Raw genomic sequence first — 20,169 nt, forward strand, 5'->3', positions numbered from 1 at the left:
GCCTGGGGGAGAGAGAGCCAGGAACGGCCCTGGGGCCCGGCTGTTCCAGGCCGGGTTCCACCGGGAGCACAGGGCCTGAGGGGGGCCTGAGACCCGCCCGGCTGTGGGACTCGCCCCGAGCTCCGCCCGCCGCGCGGCCCCTTTAAGAGGCTGTTCCGCGGCCCCTTTAAGGGCCGGGACCCCGCCAGGCTCCGGCCCCTCACAGCGGTGGGCGGGGCCTGTGGGGGCGGGAGCTGGCACTTGGCGGGGGCGGGGCTGCGGGGCGGGCGGCCAATGGGCGGGCGGGAGGGGGCGGTGCTCGGCTGTGCGCGGCCAATGGGCGGGGGAAGGGGGCGGGGCTCGGCGACGAACGGCCAATGGGCGGGCGCCGTGGCGGCGCGAGGAGGCTGGGGCGCGCGGGGTATGACGGCGGCGCGCGGGGCCGCGCGCAGGTACCGGGGGGCCTGGGGGGGCTCCGGGACTGAGGGGGGACCCGGGACTGAGGGGCGGTTGGGACCGGGGAGGGCTTCGGGGCCGGAGGGTGCCGGGGGCGCGTCCCTCCCGCTGCCGCCGCGGAGCCGGTGCTGCCCCTCGGCCTGTCCCGGCCGGCGGCGCCCCGCTGAGGGGAGCGCGGAAACACCGACAGCTCCTCGCCCCTTCCCTGAAGAGACGGACCGGACCGGGCCGGGCCGGCCGGGGCCGGGGAGGAATCCCGCCGCTGCCCGCGAGGACCCGCCGGTTTTGCCTGAGGGTCTCCGAGCGCGGGCGGGGATGCGACCGGCGCTGGGGCTGCCCCGGGCGCGGTCCCGGCGGTGGCCGAGACCCCCCGTCCCACCGTGCCCCGCACAGCCCCGCAGGCCCGGGGTCACCTCCCGCCGTGCTCCCTCCGTGCCGCGGGGCGCTCGGAGCGGCTCCCGGTGAGACCCCGCGCCGCGGGCGCTGTGGACATCCCGGGACCGGGGGCTCGGCTTTGTCCCGTCCGTGACCCCCCCGGTTCCCGGGGCGGGGAGCACCGGGGACATCGCGGGAGGGACACGCGGGGCTCCCTCCGGCCTTGACGTCGCGCCTCATTCTCTCCTGCCAGCGCCGCTCGGCTCCGGCCGTTCCCCTCCAGCATCCCGGGGTGGCTCCGCTCCAGCTCCGACACGCGGGACTGAAATGACCTTGGACGCCGGGACCAAGGGCAGCTCGCCGCATCCCGCCCGGGCTCGCTCGGGCCGCGGCCGCCCGCCCGCCGGTGCCTCCCTCCGCCTCTGAGCCTCCTGGGGTTTTTTGGGAGGCGGGATCCCTGCCTGGCTCGCTCCGGCCTCCGCCGCGCGCTTCCCCGGCAGCGGGGAAGGGATCCAGCGAAAATCGCTCGCCGACGGAGGGGCTCGCGCCGGACCTTTTCCAGGCTGGATCCCAGCGCCGCGTAAGGGAAGGGAGACGGCGATCCCGTGGGAGGGAGAAGCACCGGCGTTCTCGTGGCAAAGCCTGGGGCTTCGGGGAGCCGGTGTGGGCGGGGCGGGGGTGTCAGGAGTGGGCAGAGGGGCACCAGGTCGCTGGGTTATTTTTGCTTTGCTGGGAACTTCTCCACCCACCCTCTCTGCCTCCCCTCAGGAGCTCTGAACTCCGACTGTTTTTGTTCCACTGTTTTGTTTCGGGACACTTGGGATGGTGAGTTTATCTCAGGAGCAGCTTCCCACTGAACAAATTCCTTGAGGGTGACACTATGAGCTGCTAGAAAGTGCTTTTCTCACTGTGCTGTCACTGGAAGCACTTCTTGGAAGGGAAACCTCCCTGTGCCTGGAGCCCCACCTTATCCTGTGCTCCCAAACCGTGGATGTGCATCCCTGATGCATGTGGGAGCTGGGATGGAGCAAGGTCTGGACAGAGGAGACAAAGCAGCTCCTGTGATGTCCCTGCTGGGGCTGAGGATGCTCCTCACAGCCGCCAGACTGTCCCTGGAGCATCCCACTGCCAGCGCTGTGTCCAGGATCATCTTACCCAGGAGTTGTCCCTGGTGGTGGCCATGAGAGGGAGAGAAAACAAGGATGCAGTGCTTCCAAGTGCTCTCCAGCCTGTGTTTTTTCTCATTTTAGGGGATTTCTGTGTGTTTGATGACCTCGGGGGGGTTCTGATGCCTTTGCCTCTCCCCGATCCCTGTGTGGTGCCCCTCGGTGTCAGCCCCAGTTAGGGATAAATCGGCTCACCCGGATTAAGCAGTTCAAGCACTTGGGGATTTAAGGGATGACGTGAGGGAAGCCGAAGCGTGCTGAGCTCTGGGCAAGGAGGCTCCAGATCGGGTCAGAGCCCCTTTTCCAGGGAGAAGGGCAGATGAAGGCTTTGGTGCCTCCGTGGTGGGAGTTTCCGCTTCAGGGCAGCATGGTATCCCCTGGCAGAGGGTGCTTGAGAAATCAGGCAGGAAAACACCTTTTGGTGCCATGCCAAGGGATGTTATTTTGGTGCTTCTTGTCAGTAAGGTCTGCTTTCCCCTCCTGACACATCCTTTGACCTGAGCTCCTAAAAACGCACAACCTCGGCATGTCCATCCCATCCCTGCAGTGCTCGGACTCCAGGGCTGTGCAGGCAGGTCTTTGCCAACACTGGCTGTGGGGATCCAGGAGCTATTTTCCAGTCACACAGCACCAGTGACTTCTGTTTGGTTCTCCTGCACCCCCTTGTATGTGTTGCCTGTTGTGGGAGCATTCCTTGTGTCTCCAGCCAGGATTCAGCCGGGCTCCATTGCCTCCAGACAGCGTTTTGGTCAGGGCCCTGAGGCTGTGGGAGCTCATGTGACTTCAGACTTCAGCCCATTTGGGCACAGCTGTTGGGATCCAGCACCCCTGTCCTGGCTCTCCCCGAGTCAGGGGGGATTATTTCCATAGGTTCTCCTTCAGATGAGCCCCCCGGAGCAGGAGCAGGATGTGTCTAGGGAAGTACAGGCAGCGAAGGAGCTGCTCTCGGAGCATAGGAAGTTTGGTACGGCTCCTCTGCCTGCCGCACTGCCGCGGCACCATCCTCGCGGGCACCGGGATGCGCTCCAGCTCCGCGCTCGTCCCGCCTGCTGGCGCTCATCCTGTCCTGCCGGCGCCCCACCTGCTCCGGCATCACCCCCTGCATGGTGAGCCGAGTGCTTTCCCTGGAATAATTTCCTCTCCGTGGGTCTGTGACTCTGTTTGCTGGCTCTGCCTTGGCCGCCGGTCCCCTGGGATCGTGCTCTGCTTGGCTGCCGGTGCCGCAGCAATCTCCGGTGGTGGTTTGCAGAGGGTGGAAGTGTCACCTTTGTGGCCTGCCAGGTGATAACCTGCCCGCAGCGCTGGGGCTGTGTTTACTTTGCCTGCCGTGGCTGATAAGCACCTCTGATAACATTCCCGATGGTAAATAACCGGCTCTAACGTGCCTGGCCGTGGCTCTGCCCCGGGAAGATGGTGTTTTGCCGACCAAGAGGAGCAGGCCCTGGCGAAATCCATCCCCCCAAGGAGTTTCGTAGACCTGTGGTTTTTGCCATCCCAACCTCCAGCCCTTAAGGAGGAGAGGCTCTGCTTTGGAGGGTGTTATCCCAGGGAGCCGCAGCAATTTGGCTGCTCTGTTGTGAGCGCTGGGGAGTCCCTGGCAGAAAAATGGCTTTTTTTTTTTTTTTCTTTTCTCTCCACGTGACTTGAGAAATAGCAGAAATATTCTTGCTGTCCTTGAGCGGCAGATTCTGACGTCTCTGTGCAGGCTGGGATTGAAGGGAACAGATTTACAGCTCCAGACCCCTGTTCCCCTTTCCCTAGGGGGCTGACAGGTGTCTCCTTGCAGTGCCACGCCGATGCACGAGAAGGCAGCTCCCCTGAAGAGCCCCGAGCCCAGGCACGGCCGTGAGAAGCTGGAGGTGTCCCACAAGCAGAAGAGTTTGGATTCCCTCGACAGCAGGTGAGGAGCAGCATCCCAGGATCTGCCTGCGGTTGAGTGTTCTCTCTTTTCCTTCCTGCTCTGGCATTCCTGCTGCCTTCGAGCCCTGAATACTGCCTGCCAACTGGCACAGGGCACAGGGAGGGCCCAACTTTGTATTCTCCCTGAAATATTGTGGGTATAAAAGTAGGGAAGTGAGAGGGGTTTGGGGAAGGGGTCGGTATTCCCACTGCTGAGGTTGTTGGGAGGATATTGGTCTCTTCGTGGTTTGTCTCTTCATCTGTCTGTGGGATGGACGTGGATGGATGTCCCTGTGCACGGCCAAAGCTGAGTCCACCCTCCTGCTCAGGCACGTTCCCAAATTCCTGTGTCTGCTTTCCCTCAGGAATCCTTGCCCCAGCCAAAGCTGCACATTTGCAGCTCCTAACCTGTCCCAAGCTGCTGCCGGGTCAGCTCTGGGCTCCTTCCCCAGGAGCTGGGGTGTGTGTGGGGTACCTTGGCCCTGGTGCCTCCACGGGCTCCCATCAGAGATCAGCCCTCAACAGCCAGTACTGAGCCTCAGCAATGCCCAGCGTCACGATAAATCATGGAGACACCCAAAATGTGGCTTCCTGAGGTCTCTCTTCGGTCCTTTACATTTTTCCATGTCTCATATTGCAGCAGACGTGTTTTAGGGAGACGTGAGAGACCTGTGGCTCTTTGCCTACCTGGTGATTATCCTTTTCCCTTCCAGCCTCCGCCTGAACGAAGCCCTCAAGGATGAGGACATCAAGAAATGCCACCGGGAAGTGGTAAGCCTTTGGCTTTGGGAATGACCAGGCTGGCCCCAGGAGGAGCCCACCTGGGGTCTCAGGTGTGGGCTGAGGGAGCCGGAGGTGGCTCCTGGTGTGGGGCAGAGCCTCCTGCATTTAATTTCAGGGGACCTGTGATGGTTTTGTGTGGCTCATGCTCTGCTTTGCAAACACTTCCAGGATTTTCCATCCAGAGCAAAGGAGACAGTGGAAATGTTGACTGAGAGCAGTTAAATTTCTGTCCATTTGAACCTTTTTGGTTGTTCAGATCATGCCCAAATTAGATGGTTTTGGTCCATCTACAGACAAGAGATGCCCTGGAAGAGGAAGGAGTGACAGGAAGTGGCATTTTGCCTTTCCCCATGAAGGAAATGGAGGAGAAAAACATTTTTCTAGTTCCTCAGAGGCATCTGCGAGGGTGACAGGGTCAGCAGTGGATTTGTGCTGGGACCAGGGGGTGTTTCTTGGTGGAATTGCCCTTCGTGTTCTCCTGGAACACTCCCACTGGCACCCCTACCATCCCGGCATCCCTCCGGGAGGTGTCTGAGCCAACTCCAGGTGCTGCTGAGCCTTGATCCTCTTAGGGCCCAGCTCATCCGGTGACAAGGTGCGCAGAGCAAAGGTGACCTTGTCCCCGTGGGCAGGAGGGCTCTGCCTGTGCGGCTGCCACAAACCAGCCTTGCTGTGCCAGCCTTCTCTGCATCCTGGCAAAGCAGCTCCTCCTTGGAATTTGGGGGGCAGCTGTCACTGCTGCAGGACAGCCATATCCCTGGGGAGCATCCCGAGGGCAGGGGGCACGAAGCTGCCTTGCAGGACCAGTTGAGCGGATTTATGGAAGGCGTTGAAGTGCTTCGGAGCTTTGCCTTCGCCACAGGAGCATTTCAGGGCCGAGCCTCCCGCCGCGGCTGCCAGCAGGCTTTGAAGCGGCGCTGGGAATATAAATAGCTGGATGGCGCGGCACGATGGGCGCAAAGCAAGTGTTGTCACCGTGTCCCGGATAAGGGAAGAGGAGGAGGAGGAGGAGAGAAACCGCTGGGCAAAACAAACTGCCTGCGGATGAGCCCGGCAGAAAACCGGCTCCTCGCCGAGGCTCAGCAGCCTCTGTAGATATTAAGGGAAATGTTCATCTGGGAGGATGGCACAGGCTTCGCCGGGTGCTGGATCATCCAACCTGCCTCTAATCCGTCGGGGCTTCCGTCCCCAGCCCGGTGGGACCCCCCTGCGCCGGTCCCGGGTGCGGGCAGAGGGAGGTTTTCTTGCAGCAGAGGGATTTTTGGGTCGCCTTCTCGGCAAGGTCACCGGATAACTTTGTTCTGCTTTGCTTTCAGGCTGCTAGCAAGTACAACTCCCAGTACCACAAACTGTTCAAGGACATCCCGACGGAGGAGAGCGTGCTGAAAGGTGGGTGGCAGGGTGAGGGATGGGCATGGAGGCAGCAGGATCCGGCACAGGGATTGCCATGGCTCTCTCTCTGCCTTGCAGTTTGCTCCTGCGCGCTCCAGAGAGACATCCTCATCCAGGGAAGGCTTTACATCTCCCCCAACTGGCTCTGCTTCTACGCAAACCTTTTTGGGAAGGACATTAAGGTAATGGGGGCACCGGCTCACCCTGGTCCCTCAGGGCTTGTAACCGCAGCTCATCCCCTCCTGCACCCAAATACCACTAAAACCCCCAACAGAAGCCTCCAGTGGGAAGGGGAGCACGGCCATGCCCTCCCTTCTGATGACCTGTGGCATTGGCCTGGGGAAACCAAATATTGGTTTGGTTTAAAATTCCCTGATGCAAAACCTCCTTCCAGCCACAACAGCACTTGAAGGAAGATCAAAGGTTTTAGGGGGGGTGAGATTTGAATCTCTCTTGGCTTTTCTTCTTGATTTACAATCTGATGTTTCCCCATTAGTCTTGTAGCTGATGGGGATCTTGGGGAGAGACGACTTCCTTTAAAACTGGGCTGAAGGACTGAATTATTTATATGTGATGCTTTAAACAAATACCTGAAGGAGGCTCGAGGTTTCAGCAAAAACCCTGCCAAAAATAACATCCTGCCTTATCTTTCACCCTCCCAAGGCTTGCAGGGGGGGCTGTCCTGGTGGGTCTTAGGGAGGCTGGCTGGATGATGCGTGTGCCGTGTCCATCCCTGTGTTCCTGCCCCGCAGGTTGTGATCCCGGTGGTGTCCGTACAGCTGATAAAGAAGCACAAGACAGCTCGGCTGCTGCCCAACGGCCTGGCCATCACCACCACTGCCAGCAGAAAGGTAACACCAGCACCCAGCAGATGCCCAGGTCCGAGCTGGATGTGGTTTAAGAGCAGGGAACGAAGCGATTCCCATCCCTGGTTGGGAAGTGAGCACTGCTCTCTGTGCTGGCTGCCAGCCAGGGCAAACACCACAGCTTTCCTTTTGTTCCTGAATTTCACTTTGTTCCTGGACGAAGCAAAGCCCAAGTGAAACTCGGCTGAGCCTGACAAATCCCTGCCAGGCTCACATAAAACCTTTAAACTCCTTAAACACAAGCAGGGAAAGGGTTTGGGCTGGCATTCAGCCAGAGCTGGCGGAAAACTTGGATATGGGGCTGCGTTTCCAGCTTTTAAATCCCGTTGGATGTTGTTGGCTGCAGTGAGCTGATGTAGTGTGTCCAAGTCCTCGCCTGCCTGGGTGCTGCTGCCAAGCACTCTGTGTTGCCTGTCCCTGCCAGGGAGGGGGTTGTTCCTGCAGGATTTTGGGAGGCAGTTATTCCTGCGGAATTTTGGGAGGTGGGCTTTAGCAGGGAGTGGCACAGGGCAGGATTTGGGCGTTCAAAGCTACACGTGGCTGCCCTGCACACCACCCAGGGGCTCTGTATCAGGCACAGTGAGTGTGGCCCTGTGTCCCTTCCATACCTGGGGATGTTTTCCATCGGTTCCAGCCCCATTTGCTGCCATGTCCCTCTGGGTTGAGCATGGAAAAGCCGTAGGAACAGCAACTGAGCGAGACTGGCCCCAAAAAAATCTGGTCCAGGTTTTAGCAGGCTGCAAAAATAACAGCAGGGAAACTCCGCAGGGAAATGCCTGCGGGGGAGACGTGGCTCCCGAAAACGGGGAGATTCAAGGGCAGGACGTCTCTGCCTGTCCCTCCCTGTGGAGAGCTGGACTCGGGATGGGGGAATCTCTCCCAACAGCACATCTCTTTCTCTTGCAGTACATCTTCGTGTCCCTCATCTCTCGTGACAGCGTCTATGATGTCCTGAGGAGAGTCTGCACGCACCTGCAGGTACCCCCACTCTGTGTCCCACCGTGTGTCCATGGCCCTGGGACTCTGCACCTGCCTTTGGGCTGAGCACAGCTCTTCATCACTGCCTCCAAGGCTTTGAACTGCTCCCAAAGCCCTCTCCAATTCCCAGCATCCTCACTCCGCAGCAAGGGATGGGAAGAGGGGCAGGAGCCATGCCTTGGGCACGTCCTGTCCCCGTGGGCTCTTCTGGGTCATGGATGAGGCAGAGCCCTGAGTTTCTGCTCTCTCTCAGGGCGTGGGTATGAATTATTTATAATCTGGTGGTAATACTAGTTCTGCCACTCTGCACATTTATGCCTTTTGCCCAGATCTAAAGTTTTAAGGGGAGGAAAAATGGTACAAAGTTAAAAAAGAATTTAAATTAAGTGGGGGAAGACATCCATCAGCCCTCAAGCTGGAGAGGAGGACTGTGGGGACCTCTTCTCCCTGCCTTTGAAGCACGTGGGAAGCCATGCAGGAGCCCTGCCCTGCCCAGGAGGGTGTGTGCCAGCTGTGCCAGGGCAGCGACTTGGGTAATTCAGTGCCATTGCCAAACTGGGGGATTTATTCTTTGAAATGTGCTGGGCTCTGCCCAGATATTCCCTTCTTTTTTTTTACCCCCTGATGTTTTATCCTGTCCATGGAAGCCTTTGGCTCAACCACGGCCCCACCAGGTTTTTGGTGAGGGGAAGCAGTGACGCAGTGCCCTTTCCTCATCCCCCAAATCCCCGTGATTGTAAGTTCTAGCAGCTGCTCTTCACAGTCTCAGCAGAAAAGCCCAAATTCCATTTTGTGGCTGAGGCTGAAGCTGGGAGAGGTGGCACCGTAATGCCCGATCCTTTCCATCCCTTCCAGGTTTCCAGTAAGAAGAGTTTGAGTCTGAAGGAGCTGTCGGAGGAGCCGGACTCCGTGTCACTGGTGAGGGTCAGGGCAGCTCTGGGAGAGGAGAGACCCCTGACCTCATGCTGTGGGTGGAGAGGGCCCACCTGGCCCCCCTGGTGGGTTTGACACTGTCTGGTGGCTGCTCAGAGAGTCGGGAGAGAGTCGGTTCTCCTGTCGGTGTGCAAAGGTTGTGCAAGGACGCGCCTGTCGCCATCATAGCTCATCCTCTGGGACCCTCATCCCCAGACTTGGCAGGAGCAGATGGGTCAAGAGGTCCCGGCTGAGCACAGCCAGTGACTCTGTCTGTTTACAGATGGAAAAACTTCAGAGTGATGTGGAAAATGCTGCCACTCTGCTCCCCAATGGCTGATGCTCTTCACAGCTGGGAATGTGGATAACAGGCTGGGAATGGGGTTGAGTTATCCAAAAATCTGTGGGATGAGTAGGATGGCTGGAGAGGGAAACACCTGCTGAACCGTGGTGTGATCCAGGGAGCACGGGGGGCCACGTCCTGCACCTTTGGAGAAGGGTGTCCTCTGTGGCTGGTGGTCCTGAGCCTTGGGCTGGGTGCAGGAGGTCAGTTGGGGTGCACCAGAGGGTGACAGGTGGGATGTCACCCATGGCCTGGTGATATCCCAGGGGTTAAAGATTCATTTCAAGGGCTGAATCGGGTGTGATTCAGGCTGATCTGGCAGCATCTCCTGGTGCTTCGGTGGGATGCAGCCCTTTGGCAGCTCCAGCCCTGGGAACTCTCCGTTGGGGGAGCCCCTCTCTGTGCCAGCTGCCACCCTGCTTGATCTGCTGCCTTTTTGGGGCATGCTGGAGAATTCCAGGTGACCGCCCTGAGCTTCAAGGTGTGGAGGAGGCAGCAGTTGGTATTTGGGGCAGGTGTGGAGTATGTGGGCAGGTCCTTCTGTGGCAGTGGGAACCTGCATTCCCATGGAGCCATCATGGAAGACCAGCTCTCCCTCAGGATGATGTTTTGAATGTGGTGGTGCTCCATGGAGATGCTGTAAGGTTTGAGTTTGAATCTGGCCCCCACCATATCCTTGGCACTGCTGGTTTCATTCACGGCTCACCGGGACTGTTCCCACAGGAGGTGATTGTCCCCGAGGGCAAGTGGAGGAAGGTGTCACCTACCTCACTGTCACTGTCACTGCCAGATGCCAACTACCAGTGCATCCACCGGACCTCTGTCAGCAGCCTGAGCGCCAAGGAGAGCTCCTTCACCTCTGAGGAGCCTCTGGTTTCGGGTGAGAGACATGGGTCTGTGCCCTGCTCCACATGGTACTGGGTGATAACATCCATAAAAGTGTGTTCATCCATCCTCTGCTCTCGTGCAGGGGAGTTCTGCCTCGCAGATTAGGCTGGGAGTCAGCAATGAGAGTCCTGGGGATTGGCTGGGGTCACCTGGCTGCAGGGTCTTGAGCCCATGAGGGAGGAATATTTGATGTTTCCCAGTTGCTGGAGGAGCAGGAGCATCAGCCAAGTGTGGCTGTGCCGCTGACTCTGGGTTTGCTTTTCAGAAAGTGCAATAAACACCGAGGAGGAGCTGGAGGTGGAGCAGAACTGTGTGGCAGAACTGAGACCCTCCGACTACCAGCTCCTGAAGATCTTCATCGTGCTGTAAGTGTGCCGAGGGCGTGAGGAAGCTGGGAGGCACTGGGAATGTTGGTCTCAGTCTCAACTGAGCGTTTGGCTTGTTCCTCTGCTCCCAGCATCTGCCTCTTGGTCGTGTCCTCCTCGTACCTGGCGTTCCGCATCTTCCGTCTGGAGCAGCAGCTCTGCTCTCTGAACCGGGATTACCTCTCCCGCGGGCACAGGAGGTGAGGGACTCTCAAGGACATTTTAGGACACACAGGTCGTGCCATGAGTGGAGGGTTTGAGGGAATGTGGGTGCAAAGAGGAATGGCTCCACTCTGTGATGTGCCTAAGGAAGGCTTTGTCCCTTCTCGTGGGCCTGCTGTTGGGCTGGCCAGTGACAGAACCCACAGTGCCATCTCCACACCGGAGGTGATCCCATCAACTGCTGGTTTGGGTGACTGGGAAGCTCTGCTGTCCCTGAGACTCTGGATCTTGGGAAGAGGTTTCCTCATTGGTTTGGGGCTGGTTCTCCACTTGTAGGAAGCACCAGGACATCTCGTTGGAGCTGGGCTGTGCCCAGGGGTTGAGGCCATGGGCATCAGCATGGGATGGACAGGAATGGGATCTCCTTGGGCTGAGGACATCAGAAGGCACCAGAATGGGATACGGAGCCTCTGCAGTCACTCATTCCATCTTACCCCACTCCCTGCTTGTAGGTGACCGTTCCCTGGTGCTGGCTGAGGATGGACACTGAGGTGGTGACACCCTGCCCATGGATCCCGGTGCCATGTCCTCCCAACCGTGGCTGTTACACGTGGCCCAGCTTTCCCTCGGCTGGTAAAATGGGACCAAGTATTTTCTCTCTTCCTTCTGGCACTCGCTCCTGGTGGGACTTTCCAGCCAGGTTCTGGCCACCAGTGCCAACTCCCCATCCCACTGGAAACTTGTTTTCTCCCTGGGACACTGCCGTGCTGTAGCACCGGACGATGGCTCGGGGCTGCCGAGCACTTGGACCTTCCCTTAGGACTTGCTGCTAAAATGGAGGCTGGTTTTTATTTCAGGCTTGGTTTTTTCTTGTTAAAAGATGACCTTGGGCTCACCAGGAACCCCCAAAAATGTGGATGAGTCGCCACTGCTGCTCTGGGAGAACCCACCTGTTTGTCCCTGTCTCAGTATCCCTGGGAATGTGCCTGGAGGAATGGCCCCAAACACAGGGATCTGTGGGGATGGGGAGAAAGGGCCCACTAGCCCTGTGGGGCATCATCTATCCCACACCCAAGGATGGGGGTACAATCCAGGGCCCCCCAGCCCTTCTCTCCTGGAGCACTGGGCTCAGAGGGGGGGTGTGTGTTTGTGTGTGTCCCTTGCAAAGCACTTTAGGGTCCCCCAGACCAGGTGTCCTCGCTGGGGTCCACACCTGGCCCCGGTGGACTTGGTTAGTCCCACTCGCGCTGTTAAGACGTTGGAAAGGAGCCCATGGCTGGCACTGGGGAACGTCCCGGAGCGCAGCATCTGTGCCCTGGTTCGTGTTGACCTTGACACCGCATGGAGCTGAGTGCTGCAGGATTTGTCCCGCTGGATTTGTCCCACAGCCCACCTGGGAGTGCACCGGGGTGCCAGGTGATACCTGTGTGATTCCTTTGGGTTTTCTTTCCTGTTTTTTTGGGAGCTACAAGTGCTGACGGGGCCAAATCCCTGCGCCCTGGGGAAGAGCTCGCTGCTCGCTCCGGGCTTGGAACGGCTTTTAAATGACATGAAAATAAACGCAGGATTTTCTAGCACATCGCTGTTTCTCACCAGCATCCTCCACAGCAGTGCCAGGCTGTGAGCCCCGACACCAGGCACCCCAAAATCTGTGCTGTCGCAGTGCCCCTTCAGGACGTGGGTGACATGGGGACAGCCCATCCTCTAGTGGGGACAAGGGGACAGGGATGCTCCCGACGGGGGGGGCCAAGGAGGTTATTGCACTAGATGGCAGCAGAGACTGCGGGATGTGACGCGCCGGTGACAGGGCCACCCTGGGGACAGCGGTGCCGGGGCAGGGAGCTGAGTTGCAGCCCCACCCTGCTGGGGTGGGCAGGGTGAGCCTTCCTCTTTCTTCTCCTCCTCCCTGCACATCCACAACCCAATTCCACTCCTTCCCCCGGCCTGGTCTGTGCAACAAAATGCATGAAAATGGCCCACCTTGAAAACCACAGTGGCACTGGCTAAGTGGGGTCAGGGGTGGTGTCACCCATTTTGGGGGGGATTTAACACCCAGGGATGCCCGGGGGGGATGGTCTGGTTTCTTCAAAGCCCCAGTGTTACGGGGCTGTTGAAGCCTTTGATTCCGTGGGTGACCTGGAGGAAGGATGAAAGGCGCCGTGCCGTCCCTGCCAGGGACTCACCCAGCTCGTTTGCCCGGTGGAAATGGGTTTGGCGTTGTTTTTCCAACAGACAGGTTGGTGTTCAGTGGGTCCAACCTCAAAGTGGGGCTCTTGGCCGCAAAAAAGAGGTTTTGAGGACTGGGGGTGGGGAGCTTGGTCTGATGTGCCCAGCCTGGTGTTTGCTGGGTGCTCCAACAGCAGGTGCGTGGGGTCCCTGTGCTGAGCCCGAGCCAGGAATGTGGTCTCCTCTCGGAACTCTGGTTAAAGCCAGTGGTGGGACAAGCCATGGGTGCAGTGATGTGGAGGAGGTTTGGAGGAGCACTGGGACGAGCCCCCAGTGTGCTTTGGGGGGGTCCCTGCTGCCAGGATGTGGTTCAAGGCTCTGGTTTTGTTTCCCAGTTGGTGTCTGCCCGCCCGTTTGGTGCATGTTGGCTCTCCCAGTAACGCCCTGCTTGAGCCTATTTGCTTTTCTTTATGCAAAGAAATGCCATGTAAAAGCCTCGGGTGCAGGGAACGTCCCTGGACGCTCACCTTGCTGGCCTGGAAACAGGGATGAGGAGCACAGGGTGGTGCTGGATGAGCACAGCCCCTGCCCTCAAATCCCCCTGCTGTTCCCCATGCCACACCCACCGTCCTGTCTTCCTCTCTCCCCAGCCCAAGCCAACCTCTAAAAATAGGATTGGGAGATTAAATCAGCCAAGAAGGCACTGTCAAGACGCATGAGTCAGAGCCATCATGCTGTGACACTGTGGGGCAGCAGGAGCCACAGCATGAGCAGGGACACCAAGGACGGGATGACGCCGGGAAGCGCACGGTTTGGTCTGAGTTTTATTCGGGATTTGGGAGTGGCAGTGACGTCGCTCTGGCAAAGCCCCTCGGAGTCCAAAGTGAATCAATCCCCTTCAGCGAGCAGCTCGATCCCATTCCAGCTCCAGCTGAGTGGGTTTTCCAGGGAGGGCTGGTGCTGGAGGCTGCTCTCCTGTCCAGGCAGTGTTAGGAAGGAGGGGAACGACCCCAACCCTTTTCAGGCCCCAGTGCTGCCATGAGGGTGTTTTGGGGCAGCCTGGGCTGGTTTCTTGCCTTTCACTGGGAGCAAGGGAAGGTGAGGCCCTCCATCCCCTCAGTGGTGTGCTGCTGCACACACCAGTGGTAAAGAGCTCCAGGTTAAAAACAATCCTTCCCCAAGGGTTGTATTTAACCCGGATTTCCCTGCTCGGGTTGGGGTGTGGTTGCTCTGCTAGACACCACCTGAGCAACCTGATCCTTGCTTCTCATCAGGTGAGAGATTATTCCTTATCCTGCAATGACATCTCAGTTTAATTTTTATTTTCCACACTGCTAAGCCTGTCTTTAAGGAGAGGATCCACTCTGGGATCCCAGCCGTCATCCAGCACGGGAGGGGAAGTCTTTCAGTTTTCTGAAGTGCATTAAGGACTTCAAGGAGCCCGCAGTTATCTTTGGCTTTTATACCTCAAACTCTGTCCTTTTGTTCTCCCTGGTGTGGTTTTTTTTCCTCTCCAGTAACAGAACTGGTTTTGTGTTAGAGCAGCGACCGCTGTGTGCAGTGACGCTAACGAGGGTTGGGGAGCGCTGACGAACCCTCCCCACACAGAGACGACCTAAAATCCTAATGAAAAACCCCAAACTTCAAAGAGTGAGTGTCGCTTTTCATCTCAATTAAGTTTCCTTTCCTAGGATTGGCTTTCTCAGCTTCCTATTAATCTTCCAGCAGTTCAGAGTTGGGTTTTAATTTGCAGTAAGAACAAGCAGGGGCAGGGGACCAAAAAAAGCCATTGCTGTGTGGCCTAGGAGCACCTGGCTGATGAAAACTGACTCTGTTTTTCTTAAATTAATTGTAGCATTTCCTTTGGAGTCTCATCTTTTTGCAGTGACACCTCAATGTCAGGTTTTCAGAAGTACAAAATCCTGGCTGCTAAATCCCAGATTGCTCCAATACCATTAGCAGGAGGCACAAACTAGAACTGTCCATGATAAAGCACTCGGGGGCTTGGGTTTAAAGGGCATTTGCTAAACCTGGCTTGGAAGGACAATGCCTGGAGCCAACTAAAGCCACCTAATGAGGGTGTGTTGCCTGCTGGGCACAGGTGGAGAAGTCTCTTTAGCAACCTGTTTTGCCACAGCCATTACTGTAAAAATGTACCATGGAGAGGGTTTCTTTGAAAGCAAAGTGACTCTTGTTATTAGAAGTTGAAAGGCCGGTGATTTCCAGAGGAGAATAAGGCTTTTCCTGGAGGGAATGGGGTGTTTGGGGGGTGTAGCCATGCTAGAGGGGTTACATTCTTTTTCTTTGGGACAATCCTGTGCATGGGCATCTCCCTCAGGCACTGGGGGTGCTGCCTCTTGGACTGGGAAGGCAGTTTTTGGGGGGCTGGAGGTGCATCCCCATCACTTCTGTGCCAGTTTTGTGATGAGAGCTTTCCACTCTGACCTCTTCTGCGTGATGTAGGAGGGGGTGAGGAGCTGCAGCAGAGGCTCCATCCGGCCCTGGAAGTACCCGTGGCACAGAGCCTCGGCGTTGCAGATCACGTACATCCCACAGTCGTAGCTGTTCTGCTGTGCCGGCGCCTTCTCCTCCACAAAGGTGGCTTTGCCCCCTCTTTTTCCCAGAAAGGCCTCCAGCTTCCCTGCCACTTGCTTGGCGTGGACAGAGTTGCATTTACTGTGGGAATCGTAATGGGCAAAGCACTTCTTGTCCCTGAAATAGACCAGTAAGCTCCAGTGGGTGCCCCCAGCGGCCTGGCTGGAGTTGTCATTGATAGGCAGGAACACCAGCTCCTTGCAGAGAAGGTCCAGCGGCTGGAGGAATATGGCTATTTCTTCCTGACTAAGGGCACACTTGATGAACTGAGCCACCTCGGGGCTGATGAAACAAACGCGGTGGCTGAACTCCTGGAACTGCTGGTTGGCGAAGTACTCGAAGGCGAAGCCGATGATGTGGTCGTTGAGCCAGTTCGGGGGCTCCAGCAGGGCCACGTCCGACTGCCTCAGCAGGCTGTCCATGTAGCTGAGAACCACGGGATCCATCCTGCGCCGCTCCAGGGACCCGCCAGAGCTGCAACGGAGAAAAGGAACGCGGGTTAGGAATTGATCACGCCTGGGACATGATACAGCCCAACAAACACCTTGAGTTCCTTCTCAGCAGCAGTGAGCGAGAGCCCAGGATGCCCAGATGGATATTTGAAGGACCATGAGAGATGGAGAACATACGGTGTCGGGCTGAGCAGCAACCTACTGTAGCTCCAGTGAGATCAACCTTCCATCCTGAGGATCTGAACCTCACAGCAAAGGAGTTTCAGAGCAGTTCCTGCACAGAAACCAGGAGTGATCCAGGAGAAGTCAGGTGGTGTTTGGGTGTCTCAGTGTTTTACCTGTGCAGTGACAATCACTGGAGTTCTTTGCATCGTTGGTATTCCCTAAGTAAAATCCTTTTTGGGCTGTCTGACAGACATATGGTCCCTTTCTCTGAGCACAGAGTGCCCCCAGCTCTGTGCCAGAGGCATGACCTGTTCCAGGAGAACCTGCTGGGCCGCCAGCACAGGAGGCACAGCCATGAGTAAGGAGTAACAAAGCAAGACGAGATCACAAAGAAACCAGTTCCCGACCGTGGGAATCTTTAGGACAACTCTCTACGTAGCCAGAGTAGGATTTAGGAGATTTTCCATAGGGAAATTTGATTTAAAGCCCCTATATCCACCCTGGTTTTCCTTTAGCTCTCACACCCCGCAGCCCTTCCAGGCTCCTCAGTGCTGTGATGCATCCTCAGCCTCCAGCTCCTTTCCTGGCCAGGACAGGGCTGGAAATGCCACAGCTTGTGACAGGGGTGACATGGAGCTGGTTTGGCCTCACCATTCCCTCCTCTGTCCCAAAGGCAGCACAAAAACATCTTCAGATTTCTGAAAGCCTCGTGTGAAAGCTCAGAACGATAAGATCACTTTAATATGATTCACTATAAATAATTCACTAATTTTCCATCATGATAAGGAGGAAGGAAGCAAATGGAGTGTTCTTTTAGGAAGACGTAGATTCACGCTCCTTACTGTGACATGAATCATGAAGAATAACCCTTCCTGGCCTGGGATGCATAAATTAAGGGATTTATCTCTCAAAAATCTTGGCAAGGTCCCCTGGCACGTGACAGGCAAGGAACAGAATGGATGAGCCATGGCCCATGTGGAACACGTGGGAAGGAAGGGCCGAGGTGAGTGTTTGGGGCATGAAACAGCCAGCGAGCGTTTGTGTGTGGCTGGTGCATCCCGGAGATGCCGAGCAGCAGGAGTCACCGGAGGAAGGGAGCAGCCCCTGTTTATGCTGAGCCAAACACAATGGTATTTGGACATGCTTCCGACCTTAATGAGCTCCAACTCTTTCCAAGCTCGTGGTGCAAACCCTTGTAGTATAAAAATAAGAAATCCAAACGGAATCCCAATAACTCCTCAGCCTGCCCGAATATAGCCTGGTTTAAAGATCTGGACGTCCTCCAAACATCCTGTTTGGGGGTTTAACATGGGCACTGCTGAAATACTTCTTGTATGTCCCCATAAAATGCCCCAAATTTTCCTTTACATTGTGTTCTTTCTGCTTCATCTTCTCCTGGACATGGAGAAGTCCAGCCAATAGCTTTCCACTCCAGTCCAAATGGGATTAAAGGCAAGGGAAGCGTGTATCCCGTGCTCTGTTAATTTTCCACTCTGCAGAAACATCGCTGGGTTGTTTTTTTTTTTTTTTCCTGTCAGGACATTTGGCAGGTTCCTCCAGTCAGGAAGGAGAATGGTTCTAGCAAGTGCTCAATTGCCACTAGCTACTAGTTTTAATTTTATTGCCATCTGGTATTTGTGAAACTGCCTGTGAGTTCTGTGGGATGACTGACCACATGCAGCTCCAAGGAAAACCCGAAGAGCCAGGTCAGGTAAGCAGCGAGGACCAAAACAAAGTGGTGGGGCTGTGAAAAGCCACTGGTGAGGTGGCTTTGTTTGGGAGAACCTCCCATTAGAGCTAAGATGGATCTGCAGAGGAGCCAGGACGTGGATCCGAGCCTCTGAGGAGCGTTGAAATCCCGACGTGGACTGGGAGCAGCTCTGCTCAGCCACAGCCAGGACTCTCTTCCTGCAGGCTCAGGCACACTCTGTTCAGTTTTCATAAAAATAGGAATAAATACTGGCAGAAGCCTGGAACATTTGCTGGAGGTTGCCAACAAGTGTCTTGCTGGTTCGTTTTGTTTGCATATTAATAGTTGGAATTTGTGCAAACTCCCTGGAATCCTCAGCTCCCCCAAGGGATTTCAGCTGCCCCATTTCCAGTGCTGAGATGAGGAAAGCGGGGAGAAAGGAAGGAGCATTTCAATACAAACACCATCCTTTCGTTTACAGATTTGAAAACGGTGCTGTGTTGCATCAATAGGGCGAGAGGTCAAGTTTCCCCCACTGAAGTTATAATAATTTAACAAATTAGCTGCTGACATTAGTGCGAGTTCAATCCATAAACGGATGGGGCTCCTTTGTGTCCAGACACAAAGCAAAGCCTCTGTTTTCCACCACTTGACCAAAAAACACCCCAAACCTGTCATTTTCACACCATTACACACAACAACTCTATGCAGGTAATTGTTGAAGGCACTTGAGAGCCAAGGAATGAGACTCCTCAGTACCTGGGTGTAAAAAGGCAGTGACAGAGCAAAGGAAGCGTGAACTAAGGATAGATCAAATTCCTGAAGTCTATTTTAATAAATTAAAGGTGCTAAGAACCTCCAGAGTGAATAGTTTAAGGTGACACATCACTAGAGTCCTGTTCCTAATTTAAAGAACACGGAGGTAAATAGGAAAATGGTCACCTGGAAGGCAAAAAATCCAGATTTTTACCAGGGAATAGGAGGAGGGACAGAGAAGGTTTTGTCTTTTAAAGATGAAGAGTAAAAGACCCTATGGTTTAACCCCCAGACTATTCACTTTTCCTGGAAAAATGGGATTTAGATACCATGTCTGGATAGTTGTTAATGGAGCAAGAGCAGACAAGGAACATTAATTTCTATTTACCAGCAGGAGCCGGGCTGGGTGACGCCTGAATCTCTGGACTTCTGTGTTTCCTGACAGAGCCAGAGGAGAAACTCAAGGAAAATTAAACAACGAGAACGGAAGCGCAGTTGTCTCCTTTTTTGTTAAATATAAATAATCTCTCTGTAGCTGTAGGTTATAATTCCTGTATGATACAAGAACATCCCACTTATGCAGGTTCAACAGGCCATGAGTGCTGAAATCAGAGGAAAATATTCCAATCTCTGTACTCACTATGTCCAGACTTCTCCGTTCTGGACAAATTCCCCAAACCAGAGACTCTGCAACCAAACTCAGAACCTTTCTTGGTGTCACAGCATCTCCCAGGGCATGAAACCAAGAGCCACAGGAACAACACCCAATGGTTTTTGCTCCCCAGGATGGAGCAAAACCTGGAGTTTAACAGGAAAAAACCCCTCAGCGACCAGAACGCCTGAGGATGAGCGATGGCACCGGGAATGTCCCAGAGGTACCGGTGGGGTCGGTACCGACGGGATCGCAGCTCAGATCCTTAACCCGAACGCCGATGGACTCACCTCTCACCTCCCGCAGAGAGGGTCTAATCCAGGGAGCAGCAGCAAGCACGGGGAGGGAATGTAACCTGCCCGAAAGACCTGGAGGTCACAGGAATTTGGTCAGGAGTGGGAATTCGGTCAGAGGAAGCGATTCGGGGTGTCCCACGCCCCACGGGAGGAGGAGCGACGTGCTGACCCCGAGGCTGACCCCGAGCGTGTCCCGGCGCTCCGGTGCCGGGGTCAGAGCCCGCCAGCAGCCCCGGGAAGGGCTCGCTCGTCCCAGCGCTGCTTCTGCGGGAATAAACGGGAATTACGGGGCCAGAGGGGGTGCACCCGGGCCGGGCGCAGGGCCGGGGCCTGGCTGGGGTGGGAGCAGGGACCACCCACAGCACCGTAACACACCTCCACTCCTCCTTTACCCATTTTCCCCTTTTTTCCCCTTAAAACGCGGGCTGAAGCTTCCGGGCCTGGGGCCGACCAGCACCGATCCCAGACGGCTGCGGCCCTGCGCGACCCCCGGGCATGGCGCCCAGCGGCGGGGCCTCACCGGCGCCGTGTCCCGCCGTGTCCCGCCGTGTCCCCTCCCGTTTCCCCGCCCCGGCTCTCACCCTCCGCCTCATCGCCGGCCGCCGCCGCCCGGTTGCCGCGCGCTGCCGTAAAGCGGCCGCGTCGTAACGTCAGCGGGCGCGTCCGTGGGCGTGGCCACGGCGGGGCGGGGCGGAGCGGGGCGGGGCGGGGCGGGGCGCGCGCCTCCCGCCCCCTCTCTCCCTCCCCCCGTCCGTCCGTCCGTCCCTGCCTCCGCCGGGCGGGCGCGTGATTTTTTTTTTTTTTTTTTTTTTTTTTTTTTTTTTTTTTTTTTT

The 20,169-nt window shown here is 56.5% G+C and overlaps 2 protein-coding genes across 12 annotated transcripts in view; one reads left to right on the top strand and one right to left on the bottom strand.

The window, feature by feature from the left end:
• Nucleotides 1-379: 379 nt before the first annotated feature.
• On the top strand, nt 380-12,141 carry GRAMD2A (GRAM domain containing 2A). 5 transcript variants are annotated; one of them, XM_042022740.1, is made up of 14 exons: nt 380-431; nt 1,064-1,390; nt 2,847-3,082; nt 3,763-3,876; nt 4,589-4,646; nt 5,975-6,047; nt 6,129-6,232; nt 6,803-6,901; nt 7,823-7,894; nt 8,750-8,812; nt 9,873-10,029; nt 10,303-10,402; nt 10,495-10,602; nt 11,077-12,141. In XM_042022740.1, the coding sequence occupies exons 3-14, from the start codon at nt 2,859-2,861 to the stop codon at nt 11,078-11,080; spliced, it is 1,176 nt and encodes a 391-aa protein (XP_041878674.1). In that variant the 5' UTR covers nt 380-431; nt 1,064-1,390; nt 2,847-2,858; the 3' UTR covers nt 11,081-12,141. The 5 variants fall into 5 exon arrangements, with proteins under 5 accessions (XP_041878674.1, XP_041878676.1, XP_041878675.1 ...); XM_042022742.1 differs by lacking the exons at nt 1,064-1,390; nt 2,847-3,082 and having other exon boundaries at nt 397-431; XM_042022741.1 differs by lacking the exons at nt 380-431; nt 11,077-12,141 and having other exon boundaries at nt 957-1,390; nt 10,495-10,606.
• A 1,395-nt stretch (nt 12,142-13,536) lies between these two features.
• SENP8 (SUMO peptidase family member, NEDD8 specific) overlaps nt 13,537-20,169 on the bottom strand; it is an 8,384-nt gene continuing 1,751 nt past the window's right edge. Inside the window, exons 1-3 of one of the 7 annotated variants that reach the window (XM_042022746.1) lie at nt 19,918-19,957; nt 19,331-19,408; nt 13,537-15,799 (exon numbers count right to left, since the gene is read on the bottom strand). In XM_042022746.1, the coding sequence (XP_041878680.1) occupies nt 15,133-15,771 (639 nt within the window). In that variant the 5' untranslated portion in view covers nt 15,772-15,799; nt 19,331-19,408; nt 19,918-19,957 and the 3' untranslated portion in view covers nt 13,537-15,132. The other 6 variants (XM_042022747.1, XM_042022748.1, XM_042022745.1 and 3 more) reach the window with 6 other exon arrangements.

Source organism: Corvus kubaryi, unplaced genomic scaffold (genome assembly GCF_017639235.1).
Source record: "Corvus kubaryi isolate FWS band 111438036 unplaced genomic scaffold, C.kubaryi_AGA036_p1.0 37220, whole genome shotgun sequence".
NCBI classification, from domain to species: domain Eukaryota; kingdom Metazoa; phylum Chordata; class Aves; order Passeriformes; family Corvidae; genus Corvus; species Corvus kubaryi.